The sequence below is a fragment of the Pithys albifrons genome, chromosome 11 (genome assembly GCF_047495875.1).
Source record: "Pithys albifrons albifrons isolate INPA30051 chromosome 11, PitAlb_v1, whole genome shotgun sequence".
NCBI classification, from domain to species: domain Eukaryota; kingdom Metazoa; phylum Chordata; class Aves; order Passeriformes; family Thamnophilidae; genus Pithys; species Pithys albifrons.
Window position 1 is genome coordinate 22,637,427 of NC_092468.1, and position 22,714 is coordinate 22,660,140.

General features: G+C 41.1%; 1 protein-coding gene across 1 annotated transcript; it reads right to left on the bottom strand.

Moving 5' to 3' along the window:
• Positions 1–1,821: 1,821 nt before the first annotated feature.
• SAMD7 (sterile alpha motif domain containing 7) lies at positions 1,822–10,127 on the bottom strand. The gene is given in 8 exon segments (XM_071566863.1): positions 1,822–2,094; positions 2,748–2,858; positions 3,124–3,245; positions 4,359–5,038; positions 7,285–7,363; positions 8,551–8,687; positions 8,823–8,949; positions 10,025–10,127. Coding segments are annotated over 8 exon segments (1,632 nt in total).
• Positions 10,128–22,714: the final 12,587 nt, after the last annotated feature.

Consider the following 22,714-nt stretch of genomic DNA (forward strand, 5'->3'; position numbering starts at 1 on the left):
ATATGGGATTTCAAGTCTTTGGTGTTACTTTAGAAAAACAAGTTCAGTGTTTTCATGTCCTTGCTCTCAGCGTGCCACCTGTACTCAGGTGTGCTGCGTTTCCCTCGGGAGGGCAGCCAGGTGACCTCGCGTGGCTTTGCAGCGACACCTCCTGGCCTGACTCACCTGGAACCGTGTCCGGGGTTCCTCTTCCAGGGTGGAGAAGATTTCATGTGGGCTGATTCAAATATTTCATTCAGTGAGGAGGTAGGATGCAGGTTGAAAAGCAATTCATTAACTGTGTTTAATTAGATAAGTGACACTGTCAATATGATTGTCGGTTGTACAAAAAATAAGTTAGAAATTGTTGTACATGCTAAAAAGAATAAAGGTATTTGCCTCTCTTCCAAAAGGTGCAAAGTTTGGACAGTATAGCAAGATGAACATCTCAAGTTCATTAGCTGTTGCAAACACCTAATTACATTATCTAGTGCACAAATATAGCAAAGATATAAAACAAATTATCTTGGGCTAAAGTAAAAGAACAGAGTATGAAAATACTCTCTCTCCTCATGTGTTTAGCTGCTCACCATCTAAACAACTTAATACCTCGGGTTCTAAGTACTTGAGGCCACACAAACTAAACTAATGGGAGCAAATCTAAAGTAGCAACATACAGCAGAGCAACAATTTATCAAACCTCGATTCACGGAACTTAAATTATCAAAAATATTTGTGAGTCCTTTGGACTGAAGAAGTGTTCTTGCAAGGAGAAGAGTTGAAGCATACTGACTTTCAAAGTCTCAGTGGAAAACCAGTGTATGAACATACCCCAAAAGAGGGAACAAGAGAAGTCACACAGGAATCACAATAAATGCTGGGTATGTATCCTTAGCTAAGATCTTGATTTCTTGTTTGCTGTGAGATAATGACTCATCAGAAACAGAAGTGAGGGGAAACCATATTTTTGCAGAGAAAAGGAAACTTTCAGGCTAAAATTGATGTCCTTTTCCAAAATGAAGAACACTGAGCTGAGTGAAGGGCTTTCCATGGCTTTCCCAGGTAGGTCAAGGCTGCTGTGGCAGAGGTTGGCAGGAACCAGGTGGCTTTGAGCTGGTGCCTGCAGGAATGTTACTGTCCTCCAGTGACTGCTCTTCACAGTCTGCTAGTGCTTTGCCCTAAACTCAGCTCACCTGGCAGTCACACAAACCAAATTCCAACCCTGGTGATAAGAATGCCTTGGAATAATTGAAATTACTGTGACACATGGTATTTTTGTGTCCAGAGTTTAATCTGTGTATCTTCTTTATATCCTGTATACTCTTCGCAGGCACTTAGAAAGGCTTAGTTCTGGAATACCAAAGGGATTAACTCAAATTACTGAGTCTGAGATTTCTCTATATTCTGCAGGTAATTCCAAACTCTTCCAATGAATTCCATGTAAATGTTTGCTATAACTTTTGTTCAATAGGAAGAGAAGCAAGCTATGTGTGAAAGCTGTGACTTGTCCATGTAGTTTCTTAGCAGCCCACAGGAACACAGTGTAAGACAGACAGTGTACTCTGAGTCTCTTCATAGATTTCAGTGATGACACTGGACTTTAATGAAAAATTAAATTACCTACTAACTGTACTGGTATTCTTTTCAATGAATTGCACTTGAAAGTAATTGCACTAAGATGCAGTTGCATTTTTAATGCCTTTCAGATACTACACTCCTCGTGCTGCACTGGCAGCTTATTTCCTTCAGCCATACAGAGGTTTCAGGCTGTAGCTTCTTCTCAAACACTTTGTAACTAGAGGTTCCTGTATTATTAAAAATATGTTGTCTACTGGATTTAACTCAACTTTTCTGGAAAGCCATCATCTGGAAGTCAGCTTGAGATCCAGCTGTGTCACATGGATTTTCCCTGCTTTCTGAAGGGATCTGTTCCACTGCTTGGGAGGTTTCCGGGTCCTGAGAGCAGGGACTGTCCAGCGTGTCACCGCTGCTGTTGCAGTGCAGAGGGGAGGCCATGTCAGGGGGCTGCTCCGAGGGTTTCCCGGCAGCAGGAGGCAGCGGCACGGGCAGGGGGACATTCATCATGTAGAACACATTTCCCAGACGTCGGGACACCTTTAAAGACAAAGGCACAATTGCAGCAAGTGCTGCTTGAGATACTGCTAAAGCCATTAAACATCGAGGTTGACTCTATGTAGCAATGCCAGGGACATCCAAGGAATCCCAGCCACCTCAAAGAGTTATCAGTGGTTAGCAAAAGCAAAAAGAGTCTGTTCCATTTTCCCTCTCTAGTATTCTTTTAGGCCCAGTTTGTGGAAGGAGCTTGTCAGCACTCATCTTGGGAGTGCTGGGCCTGACAGCAGGGTCCTCCTGCTCCCTGGGAGCTGCAGCACCCCCGGGACAGAGGGAGGGCAAACTGCCAGCCAGGAGGTGGTTTTAATGAGAAAAGAAAAGCTAAAGAACCAGGCAAGAACAGAAACACACACAGAGTTGATATTAGTGGATGAAATTGAGGGCAGACAACTGTAAACACAAGGGACAGCCTGTCCCTGAAAAATGTATGATCCTATTCCTTTGTGTCTCCCTGTGTGCTGTGGTAACATACAGAGAAGCAAAAGCAAATTATGCTGGAGTAATTTCTTTTCTCCCAATATTATGGTAGTCACCTTATCAGTGAAAAAAATGTGGTTTAGTTTGGAAAATTTCATGCTGTCAGCTTCTGGCTCTTTCATGTGTCTGTGACTTGGGCATACATTTAATGATCATACCTGAGAGCGGATTTTTAGTGCTGGTCCGAGTTTTAATCCCATTGTTTCCAGGAGATGTTCCTCTGTTAACAGTGGGAGGGTTTCTCCATCAATAGCATGGTCTTTAAATATCTGATGAAATGATAAAACACATCATGGTGTGCTAAAACAGACTGGTTATTTTTTAGGCTTAATCCTGAGACACAGAGAATAAAATGAGAGAATAATAATTTTAGTGTTTTATCTTCATATTTATTTCCTAACTACACAATGGAAACTATTATTATATTTGTAACTTTGTGACAACAAGTTACCCTCTCTCATTTACATTTGTTTGATGACCTTTAAATCTAGATGGTCCTAAAAACCTGAAAATGTGATGAATGTTTGCAATCACCTGGGCATAATCTGAGCAGCCTGGGAGGCTGACGATGAAGTTGTGCACGTCATCAACAGTCCACTTGCGAATGTCTTCAATGGAAGAAATGTCTTCTCCATTCAGGATCAGGCCATGTGCTCCTGGGAGGAGGAAACACAGAGGTTGTGTTCATAGAATTTTGCTGGCAAATCAGGAGGAAATGATTGTTAACATAAGAATTTTTACACTTCTCCAGAACCCAATATATTAACAAGAGTGTGTAATCACAGACAGAAACAGGAGTCCTAGGTACAAAATTACCAGACAGTCAGTAGTACCTGGTCCTGGAGGGGTTATTTGGTGGCTTGTTTTTTGCTTACTGCTGGCACTGTTCCTACCAGTCATTACATATAAAAATCATGCTACAGTATTTCCTTTAATGAGTACATTATCCAGTGCTTTTGATTCCTTAGACTTTATTGTTACTTTAATTTTACTAATATTTCAGTAGAATAGATCCAAGCCTTTGCTGATCCACAGTGCCTACTGAGAGTTAGCACATGTAGTAGAGTTATGGGCAGTAGGGAGAGACTAACTCACAATTTCATACAGCAATTTTGTTACTTTGTATTGATACTCCTTTTTAAAGGAGGAACTGAATGCAGTTATTACTGTTTGCAGCATATGAACTCTACATTTAGTTGCAATGACTCTACCATATGAAAAATTTACTTAAAACAGGGGAAGAAATAGAATCGTAGAATTAATTGGGTTGGAAAAGACCTCTGAGATCATCAAGTCCAACCCTTGGTCCAACTCCAGTCCCTTTACCAGATCATGGCACTCAGTGCCACGGCCAAGCTCAGTTGAAAAACCTCCAGGGATGGGGAATCCACCCCCTCTCTGGGCAGCCCATTCCAATGCCTGAGCACTCTATCTGCAAAGAAGTTTTTTTCTGATCTCCAAGATAAATTTCCCCTGGCAGAGCTTGAGCTCATCGTGCCCCCTTGTCCTATTGCTGAGTGCCTGGGAGAAGTGACCACCCCCCACCTGGCTAGAACTTCCCTTCAGGTAGTTCTAGACAGTGTTGAGGTCACCTCTGAGCCTCCTCTTCTCCAGGCTAAACACCCCCAGCTCCCTCAGCCTCTCCCCACAGGACTTGTGCTCCAGTCCCTTCACCAGCCTTGTTGCTCTTCTCTAAAAATGAGACGAGATCAATAAAAACAAATTACATCACCGTGCCACTCTAACTGTAATCTGAAGTTCTGACAAACCTGAAGGTAGCAATGGGTTATTGGGTACTGGAAATCCATATGGAAATGCTGAGAAAGGGATTGCAGAAGGGTACATGTACTTGTCATCAAAAGCAGCACAGGAGCTATTGGCTTCCTTCTCGTTTGTGTTGCTGCAGCTGTTGGTTTCAGTAGAAATCTCCTGAGTAGCACAGTTCTTTCTCAAGCCTCGTTCAAACTCTTTACAGTTTTTGGCAACTGCAGATGGCTCTGTCTAGTTTTTGCTTTGATCATGTTTGGTTGGTGTCTCCACCTCTATTTCTTTCTTGTCTTCTTTCTCATCATCCACTGCAGCTGTAGCAGAGTCTGTGGTTTTGTCTTCAGCCTGGCTCTTTGTGCCATTGGCACTGCAATCCGCGGTTTTGTGGCTTCCAGCCCTTCTCCCTGGCCGGCGTCCCCTCTCCCTTTGCAGTGTGGTGACTGGTGGGTATGGGCTGGTTGCCATGAGCATGGAGTTGCCATGGATTTCATCCAGGGTAGCACGATGAACGTACAAGTCACTGGGAAGGTGCCCTTCAGGTAGCCTGTGCCTGCCACGGAAAGCAATGGGACTGGCTGGCATCCCGTGGTAAAGGAAAGGTGCTTCCAGGCCCAGTAGTCCCTTCCGATGGGCTTTCTCCATTTCTTTTTGCTGAAAAATAGCACTCATCTCCATCTCCATTCTAAGAGACACACAGAGCACAAGCAGTTAGAGCAGCTCAGTTCCTCCATCATTGCTTTGTTTTCAGCACAGACAAAACCTCAGAGAATTGAAGAGGCAAAAGTACTGCCTGTCTTGTCTCTCCCCTGCACTGCTGTGTGTGAGGGCACAAACTGCAGATGGAATGGCAAACCTGGCTGTATTTAATGTGCTGCCAGTAAGTTAAAAGAAAGGGAAATATGTCTTCATGTGTTGCCTCTAGATAATATTTCAGACAAAAAAGTGTTATTTGTGTATTGGCAATCCAGGCATTATTAAGTGATGATGCTCACTTGGGAAAACTGCGAAATTCCAGTGATACTGTAAATGATAAAAACTAGAATTACATTACCTGTGGAATGTGTGACATTCAGAGTGAGCTAATTCTAAGTCCCTTGAGTAACTCCATAGTGGATGGCACCTGGGCATGGCTCTGAGAGTGTGAAAGGATGAGATCTGGGTGGTAAGTGTTCAACTGATTTCCCTCCTTGTGGATAAAGCTGGTGGTCCAGAGTCTGTGCCAGCTTCCTGCCCTTGGAGTAGTGGGTAGGAGGGATTACAAGTGGGAAACAGAGAATACAAGGAGTACTTTTTGTCTCTGCTCTACCAACTTTTCCTGGCATCAGCTTTTTCTGAAGCCAAGCTAGTGATTAAACAGAAAACTAGAGCTTCTAGAGGAGCTTTGAGGAGCTTCCAATGGGGTTTCTACATCTTTCTTTGGAAGAGAGCCTGTGAAGTAAAGCACTTTAAAGATCTCCAAGATAGCTTTCTTGACACTGCAGTGGGGATAACAGTTCAGAGGGAGCCTGACTTCTAGAAGAGTGGAAAATTTTTGGGAAAACAGTTTAGGCAAAAGTTATCTATTCAGATTTTTGGTTTGAGGGGGAATTAGTTGATCACTCCATTCAGGGATTTTTCTCTGCCCTCTTTTCATCTTTGCAAGAGTCTCTGAATTATTGATTTTCTGCTTTCAGTGATCCAGTGGAAGTGTTTTGTCTGTGTATCATGTCCTTGTACATCCTGCCCAATTGTCATTACTTCCACACAGCTCTTGAAGTGGAGACAAGCAGCAGAAAGCATTACATTCCTGCCTACTCCTCCAGACAAGATAGTCTGTTCCTCTGAGGACCAGCAGACAGGGATCACTGGGCTTTGGTATGAGGCAGACTCCCTTGGAGAACAAGGATTTGAGCCCAGCTGTTCAGCAGCACAACTGCAGCAAGTGCAGGGGTTGTCAACACCTGATTTCTGTAACAGGTGAAAGGACCAAAGGCAGCTGTAAAGGTGACTGTGCTGCAGAAAACAGTGTGAATATAATGGAAAAAACCCTGAGTTTAGTCTGAGTTGTTTTATTTTGGGGTTTTGCTGGCTTTGGTGGACTGAGGGAAGAGCCTGAACAGGTAGGACTAACTCTGATGTGGCTGAGCCTGTATGTGATGGCTGTGCTTGCTGCTAGTTATTTCACTTGTTTTTCTCAGGGTTTTTTTCCGTGTGGCAACAGCTAAGGGAAATGCATTGCTGATGGAAATCTTGTGCTCTGAGGAGTTCAATAATCAAGCTAATAATCAAGCTGTGTTGACTGAAAAGCTCAAAACACTTCTGTCATAATTCTCTTCAGGTGCCTACTCATAATTTACCTGTTCTTTGCTCTCAGTGTCACAGTGTGAGGGCTGCTACTCTGAGTCCTGTGCTGCAGCCCAGGGCAGGAGTGGTTGAGTTTAGAGTTGTGCTGTGGAAATGGTGTGGCTGACAGGGAGGGTACTGGTGGTTACTGAACCAGCTACTGATTACACTCCAACTAGAACAAATAGATGGACTTTCTATAATCACCCTGATATTCAAACTATTCGGTAAACTAGGAAAGCTGCCCATGCTGGTGGGGTAGAGACAAAGGTAATTAAAATGCTGTGGGTGACAGCCTACAGCCTTGAGCTTTGAATTTGTTTCTGAATTTTTGTAACTTCAGGGTGTTTGGATCCAGAGGGCTGGGGTTGGAGGTTGTTTCCTTAACCAAGCTAAGGGGTTTGGGTTTTTTTCTTATATAATTTTAAGACTAAAAGTGAAATAGGGGCAAGCAGAAAGTTTTGTGTCTTCAGGCCTTCAAATATAATCAAAAGTCCTCTGGTTCTCTGGATGATTTGAAAAGAATCTCAATAATTGTAAATAAAAAATTGTGTAATTTAGTAATTGCCTGGCAGGCACCTCTGAGCAAAGCTTGCTATTGATTACCTGGCAATATTTTGCTTTTGAACCAGTTCCTGTCTTCTGGCCACAGCTTCCATGGATTCTGGTTGTATAAAGCTGTATCCTTAAAGGGAGAGGAAAATAATAAGTATTTAAAATCCCCTTGTTTCCTCAAGCAAATGAACAAAACCCAAAGCAATGCAGAGACACTTTAAAAAGCTTTTTAAGGTTTCAACAGGAAGCAGGTATGACTTTAATTCTATTTGTAGTCATTGCTTTTTTGGGAATATGTAGAAGAAACATGAAGTCCAGCATTAGGTGTTTGCAGGATCAGATCTGTAGTTAGGAATATCTGCTGTTATCCATAAAGGAAGGAGACAGCAGGATGGTTTTAGTTGGTGACTTCAGACTTTGAAGTACATATAACTGCTCAGAAAATAATAACCATCAGCTGAGCAAAGCAAACCTGCTCCTTCAAGACTGTTTTCAGCCTGGAGACCCTGTAATTTTAAATTGCATTTCCTCTTGAGGGAATCTGTTATTCAAGATCCACATTAGGAAGGGAAAAAAGCTGAGGCCAGAAATTCTTCTTTTGTGACATTGAGAATTCATTCACTCATCTCAAAGAAGGAGCCCATAAGATCCCTTTGTATAAAATGAGATGTAAATTTATGTGCAGCATGACCTGAGTGATGTGCAGCCTTCCCCTGGGAGTTGTGCCATGTAATTTTTAACCTTATTAAAAGGACTTGTAGTCGCCCCACATGAGTAAGGTGGCTTGTGATATTATCATTAAACAATATGATCAGTATAAAGCAGCCAATGCTCATACAAGAGCAAGAGTTAAGTGCAGTGTAAAAGTGTTGTTGATTGGGCTCATTTGTTTTACTGCAGCCTTCTTTTCTGATATGAAAATGTTTGCAAATTAGAAAAATAAAAGGAGAGTAGAAAAACATGTAAATGACTCTGAAAACAGTGTATTTAACAAAAGCTAAAATCACAGAATCATAGAATGGATTGGGTTGGAAAAGACCCCCGAGATCATCAAGTCCAACCCTTGGTCCAACTCCAGTCCCTTTACCAGATCATGGCACTCAGTGCCACATCCAATCTCAGTCCAAATGGATGTTTGTAGACCTAAGCTGGTGCAGTTTAGATTCTCTGGTGGACAGGCTGTTTCCATTCAGTGAGACTGTTTATCTAAAGAAAAGTTATTGACACTACCAGTAACTCAGTGGAAAACTAGTAGGTGCAGTTTGCTCTCTCACTTCCCTGATCCCACTTTTCAGGATGCAGACACTGCCTCGTTACCTGGGCCTGGGTAAACTCGGTTGGCCAATATGTTTGGCATGTTGGGGTGCTGTGGGACTGTGGGTCCAAGGTGGGAGGATAAGTGGATTTGTCTGGGGTCAGCTGAGGCCATCATTTCAGTGGAAGGTAACAGATCTCTGGGAGGAAAACAAATACATTCAGATACACACAGGATGTTGTTTAGTTAAGAATAATCAGAGATGTGTACATGCTCAGGGGCAGCACAGTTACAGCTGAGTGTAGGACTGTAATAGAGAGACGGTGCCCTGTACCTGTCGACCAGTCGCGGCTCGAACTGGGCGGGGATCGCCTGTACCCGCTGCTGGCCCGGCGCCATCAGCTGGGGGTTTACTGCCATCAGCTGGTTCCTCATCAGCATCTCCTGCCGCTGCCGCAGCTCTGACACAAAGCAGGCACAGTTCTGAGGTCAGCACGCTTAGTAAGTCATTCTGTCTGCAGTATAACTTTACTTCCTGTGGTGTAAAGGAGAGCACTCTGGACTCTGAATCCCAAGGACCTGAGTTTGACTCTCAGTGAGACCGTCCCCTGGCAGTTAAAGCCTCCCTGACATCCGATGCCATCAGATCTCGGATACTCAGTGACAGTCCCGAGGACTTCCCTGTCACTGTTCAAGCTCGCTCGGCCGTGGCAGATGGACCCCAGGACTTAAACAGTGGGACCAGTTCTGTGCACGCTGAGCCTCACCTAAAAACTCCACTGCGCAGGCTGGAAGGGCACACCCACGTGGGGAGAGCCCTTCCCAAGTCTTTGTCTGTGAAGTCTGGCCATACATACATAAGTTTACCAGAAATAATGTTTTGGTTTTTGGTTTTTTGTTTTGTTTTTTTTTTCCTCTCAAGTGCCAGCTTTTCAGTATGAGTTAGCAAATCAAACTTTTTATAAATAGCAGCAACTAAAAAATATGTTTCTGCTGCCATCATAACTACTTTAAATAATGTAAATTTATACAACCAAACTGAATTAAAAATAAACCAAGATGTGCACAGTCAAGTGTACAAAAGGACAATTTATAATGAATAATAATTCAGTATGAAATAGGAAAAAAAAGCCTTGAATGTTATCTGCTTGAGAGCTTTAATTTCTAATATAGTTTCATTTTTAGAAAAATATTATTAGCTGTAACCTGCCTTGTCATGAAACAGCAACTCTAGAAAGAAGAACCTACAATGGTGAGCCAGAACATCATAATGTACAGCTGTGGCTTTTGTTGCTAAATTCTTGTATGACCTTGACTTGTCTTCCAGATGTTCAGCATCTCTTAAACAAATTCTGAATGCCAAGAGCCTCCCTTTTTAACTATTAATTACCTTAAGAGAAATGTTTCTGCAGTTACCCCTAAGATAAATTTGAAATACATTTTAAAGACATCAAACCTTTTGCTGACTGGTTTTTACATATTGTAGAGGAATTAGCAATCCTATAAACAAATGTGGGTGGGTTCCTCCCTGCTCACCTCCTGCTGCCATGCCGCTTGCTAATCGGTACAGGTGCTTTTCCTCCAGTGTTCCCTGTTCCCCCAGGATAGACATCTTCCTCATGTGCTCCCGAGGGGTCATGCTGCGAGGAGACAGCACCAACTTGGCTGTCGTGAGGAGCTGAAACAGCAGGAGCAAACAGAAGAATCATAGAATGGATTGGGTTGGAAAAGACCCCCGAGATCATCAAGTCCAACTCTTGGTCCAACTCCAGTCCCTTTACCAGATCATGGCACTCAGTGCCACAGCCAATCTCAGTTTAAAACCTACAGGGATGGGGAATCCACCCGCTCTCTGGGCAGCCCATTCCAATGCTTGAGCACTCTCTCTGTGAAGAATTTTTTTCTGATCTCCAAGATAAATTTCCCCTGGCAGAGCTTGAGCCCATTGTGCCCCCTTGTCCTATTGCTGAGTGCCTGGGAGAAGAGACCAACCCCCACCTGGCCAGAACTTCCCTTCAGAGAGTTCCAGACAGTGCTGAGGTCACCTCTGAGCCTCCTCTTCTCCAGGCTAAATACCCCCAGCTCCCTCAGCCTCTCCCCATAGGACTTGTGCTCCAGTCCCTTCTCCAGACTCGTTGCTCTTCTCTGGCCCTGCTCCAACCCCTCAATCTCTTTCCTGAACTGAGGGGCCCAGAACTGAACACAACACTCCAGGTGAAATACTCGTGTACATTTTCATGGACTATTCAGAATTGGAAGGGATCCACAAGGACCATCGAGTCCAACTCTTAAGTCAATGCCCCACATAGGGAATTGAACCACCCATGACCTTGGCATTATTACAACCAAATTGTGACATTCAACAACATGAGGAACAGAGCAGTTTATGGCAGTAATTTCTCAGATAAGCAGCCAGTCACAGCTGTACCTTTCAGTGCTTGTGCCTTGTAATGTTTTCCATATAGAAACTTTCAGTTTTCAGGACAATGCAAATGTTGTTTACACTGAGGTGTTCAGTGTCCATGCAAGGAAAGTCAGGACGTTGGGAAATAGCAGCTCAAATGGATGTAAGTAAGCCAAAGCCTTTGCCTGCAGTATCACAGCAGCCCTGGGAGCAGTGAAGTGCTCATATTTAGGAATGCAGGTGTCTCTGGGATAATTAGGGAATTGTAATAGTTTTGAGTCCTCTCTTCTGTAAATTAAGTGAAACAGATGGACAGAAATGGTAGAAATAAGCTGTTCTGAATGACATCGGCCCCTTAAGACTGTCAAATGGAGTAAAAAAGGTAAAGGAACGTGGTTTGTAGTGATGAAAACAGTGATAAAACAAGTGAGACTCAGGTTAATTACCCATATATGTACAGGTAAATAAAGCCAGATGAAGGGTAGAAAAAAACTAATACAGTGCAAATGCATAGCTCAGTAGCTGCACTGTCACTGAGGTGGATTGTGGGAGCATTTCCAAGTCTGTCCAAAGAGGAAGGTGGGCAGATGAAAAATGATGCTGATACCAGTGGAATGAACAACCACAGTATGCCCTGCTCAGGATTTTAGGGGAATAATCTACAGCAGAATAATTTGTACAGGCAGGTCATAAAGGAAGCAAGTCCTGTAAGCCAGAGCCTGAACATTAAAAAGTTATCCTGTATGGAATGCTGGAGTTGGCAGAGGGAGCAGGCCAGCTCCAAAGGCAGCAGCAGGGGCATCTGAACATTCATTTCAAACCAGACTTGCACAGAAAATGATTCGTGTTTAATTTTTTTTAATTAAGTTGAAAATAAGGAGTTGAACTTCCATCCACATTCAGCTCTGATGAAGTAGAGTCTTTCTGTCTTCTGAAAGAAGGAAGATGTAATGCTTAAGTGTTCTCATCCTGTAGTCAGAGAGTTGGAGCTCCATGAGTTCAACCAGCATTTGGTAGAGGAAACAGTGAGGGCAATGGAAAGACAGGAGCACAATTCATTATCCAAAAATCAGGTGGAAGCTAAATCCCATATTTTGTTACCCAGGCCATTTATAACTTAGCTTAATCATTATAACTTCTTTTATTGCCCTTGCCCTATTGATGAGTTTAAAAAGAATTAAGGGAAAGCTATCAATCTAATTCACATTTCTCAGGAATTTACTATTTCCTTGGTAAGGTGAAGATACACTTTGTCTCAGCCTCAAAATGAGTTTTCCAAAAGGTAGACAAGTGAGTCATTTCAGCCATTCAGACTGAGAGTAGAGGCTGCACTTGGACCACACCGCTGGTGCTCCCTCAAAATAAAAGATTCTTTACATTTGTAAATATAAATTCTGGATTCTGCGTCGGCCAAGATTCAGTTCTTCCTGGCAGCAGAAATTCTGTCAAACCCAAGAGAAGCACCATGTCCTTTGTTCCTGCCATATGTATTATTCAAACATGTGCTGCTCCATTTGCCTTTTTTTTTTAGGATACTTTAGACTTAAAGCGATTTAGGATGCTGGGTGCTTCATGAAGAGCATTTGAGCTGCCAAAGTGCTTCTGAGCTGCTAAAGCATTTTAAAGCTCAGTACTAAAGCGATTTAGTGCTGAACTAAACTTTTCAGCAGCTCAAAAAATAGGTGGCAACTGGGATGATGGTATTTGCCACACCATGTTGTCCAGTGAACCATTTAGGAGGTTTCTTTTCGTGGATAAATGATTCTGAATTAAACATTGAGCAAAACAAACTGAAATTTTAAACTTTATGCTGACCTCCTTACAGCCTGACCTTTGCCTGGTGCACCTGACTAGAGTGACTTGATCTGCCTGAAGATGTCAGTGCTTATTGCAGGGGGATTGGAATAGGTGGATATAAAAGTCCATTACAACCCAAACTATTCTGTTATTCTGTGATATGAAGGTCTGAACAAAGAGTTACAGATAGACAGAATAGAGAAAACCCCCAGGTTTCAACATTTTATTCTAGTAAATCAGAAAAAAACCCTTAAAAGCTGGTATTAACACTGACAAAGTTTTGTCTGTCAGATGACAGACAAATTGTTCCACTTTTGCTTTTTAGGAACTGCTAGAATGTGTTAATCCTCTGTTTTAGTCACAGCTGTGAATTCACTCTGTTCTGGGGAAGGTGTCCCTGTGTGGAAAAAAGACACCCAGGGAAAAGATACTTTCTTTATCAGGCCTACCTAGAACTTATGCACTTGCCCCTAAAATCACACCTGTGACTCAAATTATGTGATGCAACTTTAAAGTGTAGAATCATGGAAAACCTAGTGGGAAAAGACTCATGTTTTCTGACCCAGATCCTCCACCTCTACGTGGGATCCCATATGCCCTGCCTGTTATGACAGTCATCTATCCACAAGCAAGCAGCAGTAACTGTGGTTAGAAACCAGTAGCACCAGTATCACTGTGATGTTCTCTGTCCAGTTCCCAAAACAAGTCTGGGGTTTGTGTTGGATGTGAGGTCTGTTGACAGGCAATCTCTCCACTGCCTCCTTTCAGAGCTGAAGCAGAAACTACTAAAGAACTTTCTTTAAAACTTTCTTTTAAAAAGTGAGGTTTTCCCTGGGTGTAGGGTGTTGAAAGAGCAGCATCCACAGTGGAGCTGATCCATGTTTGCTGATAGATTAGTATTCATTAGAAGACCATGATTCACAGAACATCACTTCAGGCAACACCTGTTTCTTCAGGTAATGTGCATCACATAAACAACTCACCCTTGCAAAGGTAGACTAGATGGTATGTTGGTTTGACATGGCAAAGATACAGTATTGAAAAAATCATTGAATAATATGACTTGCAATTTCTTTGGTATCTTCTTCCACTCAAGCTGTAGCTCACTGCTTCCATTGACCCAGTTTTTGAATCATCATGAGCCTAAAGAACAGTTTGATTCCTTAATGAGGTTTTCACTGCAGTTGTTTCATGAAGTCATTCTGTTTGTTTTTTTTTAATTGGTCTGATAGTCAATCCTTTTTAACTTATCTTGGATTTCTTCTCAGATATGTAAAAATTACTCTGGCATTTGTGATAAAAAATTGAGATGTTATTTCTACCAGAATTATAATCTACTTCTCCAGGTTGAATGGCAGAATATGAGTTTGATCTAAATTTAACATAAAGGACATGTTTTGTATGTATGTGTTATCTGTATTAAATTATTTCTTTATTTCCCTGGGTTTCCTGTTCAGAGAAGTATTGAATTGATCAGGTAGGATAAATAGTTAGATTAATAACCTCATATAAAGACTTGTATGTAACTATGTGTCTGGAGGAGGTACTGAACTTGACTGTGTTATTAATGACATTAATAATGATAACAATCTATGTTATTCCATTTGGAAAAACACCTTTTTTGGTTACTTAGCTGTGGTTCTGCCTGGCAAGTCACTTTTAGGTGCTGAAGGTTCAGACTATTTTCATAAGAATGAGCATATTGGAAGCAACACCAGCAAAGCCTCTGCGAGGGAACAGGGAAAGTATTCTTGTGATACATTTATTAGCTGAGATCTGAGGGTAGCTCAGAATCTGCCATCAGGGTTCATATAAATTCATACACACCAGCTGTCCAGGGTTAGATTCATATATGGCTCTGCTCTGATCCTATTGCACAAATCCTGGCTGTACAGCACATTACAGGGATGAAGACAAGTTAATCTCTACCTTTAGAGTCTTACCCTCAGCAAACCCTTCTTGGCAGCAGGCAGAACCACTCACCCAGGACTAATTCTGTCTCAATTTATTAGATGAGAAGGGGCAAGACACAAACCTCATGAACCAGAAGCATTTGCAAATCTAATCATGCTACCATGATGTCTGTTGGGGTCTGTGTGTCCATGTTATTAATTGCATGGGCAAGATTCAGTATAGTCTTAGGTATAATACAGGCTTGCTGGAAGACTTCTTTGTTTAGTTAAATGATTTAACTAAAGGTAGGATTTCATTAACTTATACTGCTTTATTTATATCAAGCCCATGGAATCAGCATTTTTTAAAGACAGTGTTTGGTGTCCCTCAGCAGTGGCTCCACAGACTGTTTGGAAGAAGCTGAATATTGTGCAAAATGCTCAGTTCATCCGTGTCAGAGAAATCAGTCAAACATATAAACACATATACATGACTGAGATACACGTGTGAAATCACACATAGTCTCATTTGCATTTTCATTGGCTTCCTTGTTAGAAAAATCTCTCCTGATTACTTGAGAAATCTGGTACTGTTTTAAAAAATAGGTAAATATTCCAATATTATTAATACTCCTAATTTTATTAACTGTAAGATCAAGGGTTCTTGCTCTAAACCTATTCTAAGAGTCATAGAAGTAGTGATTGTAATTATTCCAGAGTCCACAGTCACCAAATTAAATGACTTTTGGAAGGCAAAAAAGCAATTGTATTAACATTATGTCATAGAGGAACATGAAATATGTCTTCTTAATTGGGGTAAGGTGCCATTGGAGGGGCTAAATTCTAATCCTAGATACGTGGGCACAGATTGTTCAGAGACTGAGATTAGAGTGTAATCCTAAAACTGGATTGAGAACGATACATTCCCTAAAGAAAGGAAAATAACTATATTTATACTGTGTGTGTCAGCCAGGAGGGTTTGCATTGCAGGCCTTCACACGGATTTGGAGAGATGGAGGTTTCCCCACTACTGACCCAACTATTTGGTAAGATTGCAAGCAGCAAGTCACTCTGTTTTTCAAACACTGGTCTCAGGAGTGGTCAAGGCTTAGTACCGGCAAACTCGATTCCTCAGGAGCTAAGTTGGGTTCGTAACTGAAGTTCCTCTTGTTCTCCCTGGAATGGCTGGAGGAAAGGGGAAACTTATTCCCGTGTGCCAATAAGGCAACAGTGATGCACTGACTAAAACCAGAGGTGGGGACGCCTTGTGCTGGGCACAAACACACACTGAGATCCCACAGAGCCTACGAGGTGAGAGAGACAGATGGTGGAGGAAAAAGGAGCAGTCCTGCTGTTTGATATGGCATTGGAGGCATATGGATCCAGGACAGCCAGCAGCTGAGGTGGGAATTGTGCTCACCACTTCTCCCTCTCAGCTCGGTGCTGTAACCACAGGACTGGTCTCTGCCCAACCACAGGGCTGATACTGTTTATTTGTGTTTGTAGCATCACCCAAAGGCTCCAGCTGGGATCACACTGAGGGCTGTAACTGTGCCTGTTAAAAATCTGAGGACAATAACTAAACAAGAACTAGTGAAAATTAGTGGCTGTAGAGGAGAAAGTGTGTGTGTGTGTGTGTGTGTGTGTGTGTGTGTGTGTGTGTGTGTGTGTGTGTGTGTGTGTGTGCCCATAGATGCACCGTGGCACACCCACCCTGGATCCCAGCAAACTGGTACAGGGAGGAGGCATTTACCAGGAATGGGTCTTTGTGTTACATCAGTAATATACATGGAGATAAAAGCATGATGTCACTTGTTTGTCTTGTGGGTTTATTTCATCATTAGGGATGACATTTGAAACATTATCCTCTTGTCTTTAACTCTTTTAGAAACCTAAAGATTGCAAAATATGGCTTAAATGGGATCAGTTGAAAGGAAATTAAACTATGTATTTTTTAATTTTTAACAATTGCTACTTTTAAAGCATAAAAAAGTATGAATTGATTTATTTATTTATCTATTATTTACTAATAGTGGAAATTGAATTATTGGGATGGAAAGCTTTCTGATCATTGGAGATCAAGGTTGGTACTTCCAGATGAAATGCAGTTGCATCTCATTTGGATTTATGTCTCACTGTGACATGAAATTCTAGTGCAAATGACAACTCTCCCAGTGCCTAATGAAACCAGGTAGTGGAAAGAGGAAAGGAGTTTAGGAAGGCTATTAAAAATTCTTTTTATTTAGCAACTCTCTAATTTCACTGGCTAACTAAGAATCTAGAAATCTTATACTGAATCTTCAGTACCTGCCCTTTTAGTCAAGGTATTAAATACTGCAGCAATATTTCTTGGATTTCCCCAAATCCTCCGATAAATCAGAGAACTGCATTTGATGTGTCCTACACCACTAATGTAAATCAGGATGGTGGGGGTTTTCATCATTAATCATTTCAGGTCAGCTTTCTCTATTACAAAGCAAGAGACAGTGGACATTCATCAGAAAAAATATTTGCAGGTATGTTAAAGTAGGTGTAAGTCACATGTGTCAGATACTAAACTCTTATTTCATGAATTCATGTATGAAGTCATGGGGTTTAATACAAATTTTTCCCTCTGTGAGATTAACATGTGAAATTGCACACCTGATCCTCTAAACAGACTCAGAAATCAGCATCTCAAACAGACTGAACAATTTCAGCTCCAGTTTGAAGGATCGGACCATGATAAAATTACTTGAGTTGGAATTGCCTCCTTCTCTCACTCTTTCCATATCTCTGGGGCACTGGAGAGATCTGAAAATTCACATATTCTGCAACTGAGGAACTGGAATTTTTAGCTCTGAAGGCAATATGACACTGCCCAAGCTGTTCTCAGTCTCCAGCTAATTCCATGCACAGATTCAGATAATAATAAAATGTAAGGAATCCTTATTACATTTTGATATTATTTTTTAAAAATAAATTCCACTGAATACACTGGTGTTCCAGAAGCTGCCAGCACTGGGAGTTGTTACACTGGGTGCACACACAGACAAAGTTTCATTGGGTAAATCTAAGGTAGGTTCATCAGGCTAAATGAGCCAAATATTTCTGTCTGATGATGGCCTTGATTAATTCTGCTTGCACACTGATTCAGAAAATCCATTGCTGCAGGAGGGTATCTGTAAAATTTTGAGTTTTTCTATTGCACTTTTAAAAGATAAATCAGCACAAAGATTAAGATAGAGATATATTTACAGATTAACAACCAGCCAGCTTTCAAGAATATCATGTTATGGTTGGACAAGACAGTGAAACATTGGTGCATGTATATTAAGCAACACAATCTGTACCAAGTTTTCTAGAAAATTACCAAATATGCAATTACAAGCCTTCCCAAAGTAAAATACTCCATTTGTGAAATAAATATTTAAATATTTCTAAAAGTATCAATTCTATGTCATAAAAAATACAGCATTTGTACCCAAATATGCAGAATTATTTACCCATAGGAATAAATCTCGCAGATTGGTGAGAAATCAGAAAATAGCTAATCCCATACTTTACTTTTTCCATGTCACCTCTGCCAATCCCTCACTTTACTCTCTGCACTCCAGTGCTGCTCTTATATAAGATCACCACAAACAAGTTTGCTTTGATCTGCTCTGTTTCTGTTGCAAGACAAGTCTTTCCTATCAAAATCTGAAAAATCATACACTTCTTGGTCTTGCTTAATAGGTGTTGCATCACAGTTTACACTCAAAACCAGCAGTTTTTATTTCATGTATACTTACATCTGTTGTGCAGACCTTAGTTTTGGGTCAAGTGAAGACACCATGAACATCCAAGAGTGTGTGACTCTGCTCTAAGTCTTCCTTTCAGGGTGCCTCAGTAATGTGTTTGGCAGCTTTTAAAACACATCAAGATTAACATGTCAAAAACTGCCTTAACTAACGCTGACTTTACTTTAAATACAAACTGAACTTGTCTTGATTAGCCCTCATCCCTGCTCCTAAGCCCTTCCCACTCTGACATCACAAGCTCTTCTCCAATACCATCCCCTAACCAGGCTGTAAAAACATAATTACATGAAGAGCACTGCACTGAGCTGATAAACCTATTTCACATTTAACCTGCTAAGCCATTGTTAGCTTTTAAGATGCTTGATGCGTTCACTTCAAATCTCCCTGTTCCAACAAGAAATATGAGGGAAGGTTTGCAATTGCCTGGCTCTCACTGTTGTGTTACCTCTTTATACTGATTTTTAGGAAAGGTGTAGTTCTGACCGTTGGTAAGCAGCTGTCCTGGAACTGTGATATCCCAGAACTGTGCATGTGATTGGATTGGGGGGGAACTGCAAGGTGGAAATCCTGTTAAGCATATTGTGAGGCTAACACAGGGATCAGATGGTTATACTGCTCAAGCTGACAATTTACTCTTTAATTCTCACTGGCTGTGAGTTGGCTCCCAGAACCAACTCCAAGAAATGGTGAGTTTTGAAATGTCAAGGAGTGCTCAGTTTCTTCCAATATCCATGTCAGCTGATGGTACATCAGAGTTGGTGTTTGTTAATCCTTGGTCACCTCCCCAAAGTTCATCAGGTGCTCACTGCAACAAAAAAATTGCCCCTTGTCCTTTCTCAAACACTAACACAATGCCCAAACCTGGAGAAAATGGGTTCATTCACTCTCAGGGAAATGTTATTGTTATTGTAGTTCTGTTGTAGCCCAGCACATCCTCAAAGAAAACAAACCATTTTTTTATAACCTGATACAAAATGCATATATAGTATCTCATGTGGAATTTTATTTCCTTTAGGTCACCATGACACTCTAAATACTTTTGTTGCAAATGCCATCATGGCTCTTTTGTTGCTACCTGGACTTCCATTATAAAGAAGAAAATCACACCCAGATACATTGCTTAAAAAAAAAGAAATCCAGTACTAGGTTATAAAACTTATTTTAGGACTTTCTTTAAAAAAATAGAGACCTGCTAAAATAACTTGATAATAATTTTCATGTGGTTGTCCAAATCTTTGCATGTGCTGGCAGACAAGGAAGCAAAGGAGCATTCTGGGCTTAAAGATAATGTCAGCTTGTGTTCAGTCCAGTCCACTTGGTCTGTAGCTCCCTACAGAAACATGGGATTTGATATGTAATGAGTAGATACTGTCTTGAAGTGAGATTCTCTGTTGAGATTTTTCAAGATAGCCAGGATGAGGCTGAAGCAAATTCTTTGTAAGATACGGGGTTGCTCAATTAAATTAAAAGCAAAGTCTTGCATCAACACCCATTTTTCACTGTTTTAATCCGTGGGAATCACATTTCAGGAAACCACAAAAAGTTTAATACCAGGAAAGATTACTTCCTGAGATAGAAACAAACCCTGCAATATATATATATATATTTTCCTGTTCTACCTAATGAGGGAAGTTTGAAGAGAGAGCAAAGTGCTTTGCAAGCTCCCTGTCATTTAGCCCTTGGTTTCTGGCACAGAGGCAGGATTGCTGCGGACTGCAGTGAACTGAACTGTGACAAACACAGTTCACAGAGATGCTTCAGTGGTCCCTGTCCAGAGAACACCAACTTGTTCTTGACTGGATTATGCAGGCATCAGGCAGGACTGTGTTTCTGCATCCTGCAGTGGTCTGCCTGTCTCTCAGCATTCCTGTTCCTGCTGATCATCTTCACCAGCAGAAAAAATGGAAAGCAGCAAAGAAGGGAGAGAGAGGTAGATGAGTTGTGAATAGAACAAAGTAATGTAGAGTTTGGGGTATTTAGGTACTATTCTAAAGCTGAATTAAGAACAAGGAGACTCATTTAATTTCAAAAGAAATGTCAACTACTTCACATCTTTCACAATTCCTGAAGTACCAGAATGGGTTATCCATGTGGACTCAACTCCTTGCACTAAGGTGGCTTAGTCCATTGTCCAAAGTCTTACCATTGTCACTTGTCATTTTATCAGCACTGATTTGGAACAAAACTTTTCTTTGTTACCTTTTGGTAAAATCAGTGACAGACCTGGCTCAGCTGAGGGAATGTATCAGTCTTCAAAAATGCAAGGCAAAAATCATATTAGATAATTTTATTACCAGTTTGAGAATTATGTTGGTTATCAAAAAGCAGTGCTGGAATGGATTTGTGTAAGTAGAGAACCTGCTAAACTAGAGTTTAAGCAGGTTTTAATCCACTATTTCTAAACACTGTCTTTCATAAGTGAGGAATCTGAGTGATAATCCCTATTTCTTCTCCTTATCAATTTTATTGGAGCAAGATGAAAATCTGCTTATCTCCACTTCAGTGGAGACATATTTCTGCATAATGAAATTAACTGGACTGATACAGATCTTGGTAAATCACTTATTTATTGCAGATCAGCCTGTCTCTTCCTAAAATGAAATCTGTTCAGACATACCCAAGTCCATATCTAAACGTCACTTCCTTCCACGTTTCCCCCAGGTCTAGTCTAGAAGAGGACAAGTCCCACAAGCACAGGTAAGGAGAGGGGGGACTGAAGGATGGGTTAGGAAGTCTAGGACCTGTAGGCTGGGAATTGCAAGAATGAATTTGAACAAGAAGCTGTGTCCTAGAATGCTGGGGTTAGAAACAAACATTAGACTTCACAGTGAACACTGGCTAAGAAAGAGTCAGGATCTTGCTCCACAAGAAACTGAAAAATAACCGGAGGGGGGAACAGGCAAAGGTGTGTGTCAGAGTTGCTGTAATCTGCTGATGCTCTGGCTATGCAGAATGTCCTTCAAGCATTCCTTGGGAGTTTTTTTTCCCAATCCTCAGCCCTTCACTTGGTGCCAGAGTATCTCTTTATTGACCGTGCAGAGCACTGAAAAGTGCCCAGCTTTGGTGTTCTCCTAAATTCATACTGACAAGGTCAGCAGATACTCACTGGAAAGGGAACAGGTTGCACCATGATTGGTTGTTCAGTGGAAAAGCATTACATTTACCACAGCTCTTGAGAGAAGTTTGAAGAGACTAGGTGGATTACACAGCTGTCTCGTTACCAATGGAAATCTGGGGATTCATCAGAAGTGGAGCCAAACTTTGGACAAAAATGAAGCTACTGAATTTTGTTTAGTGGGGCTGATCTCAATTCCAAAAGCCAGTGAGTGAATCTCAGTGATGAAATATGGCAAAACATTAAGATCCTTTGGAAATTAAATTGTCCAAATGTTGTATGTGGAAGGAAGATCTGATTTTATATGTCTCTGAATCAAAATGGTTGGGAAGGTCTGGATTTAAAACCATACAAGTTGAGGTTTCAAAGACCTGATTTTTTGTTTGGTGAATATGGTATAAAACAAGACTGACATGTTTTGGTCAAAACTTCCAAACTGGCCATGTGCTGAAAGAGCAAATCAGTTGATAAAATTAAATTTCCACTTCCACTCGTACACACCAGAGGGAATGGAAGGTGCATTGTGCCATATTCATATCATTCATGGAATTTCACTCTGGACATGACTTGGAGTAATAATTAACAAAGCAAATTATGACAAAACACACTCTTAATACTTTTAATTAAACCATTTTATGGCAGATATCTTCATATTTACCCGTTTAGCCATTCTTTTTCATTACCCTGTGTATGGATTTAGACTTTATTTTGAGCTAACTTTTGAAATAACAGCCAGAATACAGGGATCAGGTGCTGTCATTTAGGATTACCATAAAAATGCTTTACAACCAGCTCTTGTATCTGCATAAACCTCCTCTCTCTGGCAGCACACATCCAGGTTGAGGTTCCACACAATGCCATGGGCAGTTTTGGTGAACTATCCAGCCCCATTGTACCAGATGGTACCTAATGGAAGTACCACTGATCCTTTGACTCTCTTGATTTGTAATTAGGTTTCTAGTAATTAATATAGTTTGCAGGCCTTGCATGAACTCTGCAGATTGCCCATTCATGTAAATGATTAACTGAAAGGGGATTAATCCTGGCATAAGTTCAACCAAAAAGAGTTTTCCAGACTGAAAATCTTCTCCATTAGTCTCGTATATTGTAATTGAGAATGAAATATTAAGTTTCTATCTGTGTAGCTCCATTTAAAAAGGAGTAACTTGATATCAGAGTGTTAAAAGTGTCTGCATTGGGGATATAACTATACATTTGCTGCTATAGATCTTTTAG